The 1,676-nt window shown below is 29.7% G+C and overlaps 1 protein-coding gene across 1 annotated transcript in view; it reads right to left on the reverse strand.

The window, feature by feature from the left end:
- Positions 1 to 430: 430 nt before the first annotated feature.
- Positions 431 to 1,676, reverse strand: part of TRIADDRAFT_62720 (uncharacterized protein) — a gene marked incomplete at both ends in the record, with an annotated part of 6,396 nt that continues 5,150 nt past the window's right edge. The window contains one exon of the mRNA XM_002118667.1: positions 431 to 1,612. Within this exon, the coding sequence (XP_002118703.1) occupies positions 431 to 1,612 (1,182 nt within the window). The remainder of the gene's footprint in view (positions 1,613 to 1,676) is intronic.

Here is a 1,676-nt window from a genome sequence, read left to right on the forward strand (position 1 = left end):
AATTGGCAACTAATTTGAAGTTGACTATCATTATCTAGCAGATAATTTTTAGAATTTGTATTGGTTAAAATATAATCTTGATCGAACAAAATATAATTTAACTTTACATTGGATATAATATTCTCATCACCCAACTTGATAATTGAAAGCGAGCTTTGTAATTTATCTATATCTATAACAATATCACCACTTTCAACCTGTTGTATTTCCCTATTTTTATTTGGAATATATACTAATTGATCTTCAAGTTCTTGCACCTTAAATGAGTATAATATACTGAGATCATCAATTACTTCCTTTGCTGTTGAATTATCATGAATACAAAAACCAATGATATCATGGTTTATTTGACTAGTATCAACTTGATCTAGATTCAATCTTTTACATATATCAAATAATATACAATTTAAGTTTGTGTGAAAAATTTTCCCTAAATCCAATGTCCTTTTTTCCAGCAATCACCATCTCCCCAAACATCAAGTTTATCAGGGAAATATGGATAAGGTCTCGCATCCCATGCCCAGACAAATTTATTTTCAATCATTTCAGAATCTTTCCACTTCATTTCTGTAGCAAGCAAACCTAATTTCTGCGCCTGAAAATCAACTTGTCCCTTAGAATATTTTGGAATATTTGATTCGGAGGTACTTAGATCATAAAAAACATTAGGTTGATTTGTAGCACAATCAATTGATGGAAATCCTATTTCTGTAAACCAAATCTTCTTTGATTTAGGAATCCATTCTGTCTGCCTGCCATCTGGATTATAATGTTTATTCTCCCACCACCACTTAATATTTTTCCATGCATATTCTTGATCTAAAGGCTGCTTCTTTCCATCACCATCTATATAGTAATCATATCCTTCACCAGATTCCCAACCACCTATTATCTCATTTATATCATATGTAGTTTTATCTTCACTTGTTAAAGGAAAGTATGCATCAATGCCTATAAAATCAATATATTCAGATGCCCATAGCTTATCTAAAAAATACCATCCACCATCAGTATGGTGATATTCACTCCAATCTGCAGCATATGAAATCATCACATCTTTACCTAATATTACCCTAACCTGTTTTGCCAAATCAATTAGTTTATCAACAACCAAAAATTTATTATCATTAGTTTTAAACTTTGTAAGCTCAACCATTTCTGAACCAATTAAAAATGCTTTTACTTTCCCTTTTACAAGCTTTGCATAATGTAAAATAAATTTATTATAACCACTATCTCCATCAAAAAAATTCTCTATATCTTTTGCATTATTTACATACATTCTACCCCTCCATGGTTTTTCATAACTATCTATTAAAATCATAGGATAAAACATAATTAAATAACCCTTATTATTTAGTTCATCTAAATATCTAATTATACTTTTATCATTTATTGTGCCACCATAAATCGGATGATTATTTTTTTGCAAAATTAGATGAGCATTGTTCCGATTATAATTAGAAACTTGCCATTCATCAGGAGAAATTTTTGTCTTTTCATCTTTAAATTCTACACCTGGTAATACTTTACAATTTCCTAAATTGATATCAGTAGCATACCAATTTACAACAGGAGAAACCCATTCTACATTTGGCAAAGTATCTTTTAACTGATCAAGAGAAACCAAGGAGTCAGCTTTACCATGTTCTGTGTTACAATTAATTTAACTCTCA

Source organism: Trichoplax adhaerens, genomic scaffold (assembly GCF_000150275.1).
Source record: "Trichoplax adhaerens TRIADscaffold_492 genomic scaffold, whole genome shotgun sequence".
NCBI classification, from domain to species: domain Eukaryota; kingdom Metazoa; phylum Placozoa; class Uniplacotomia; order Trichoplacea; family Trichoplacidae; genus Trichoplax; species Trichoplax adhaerens.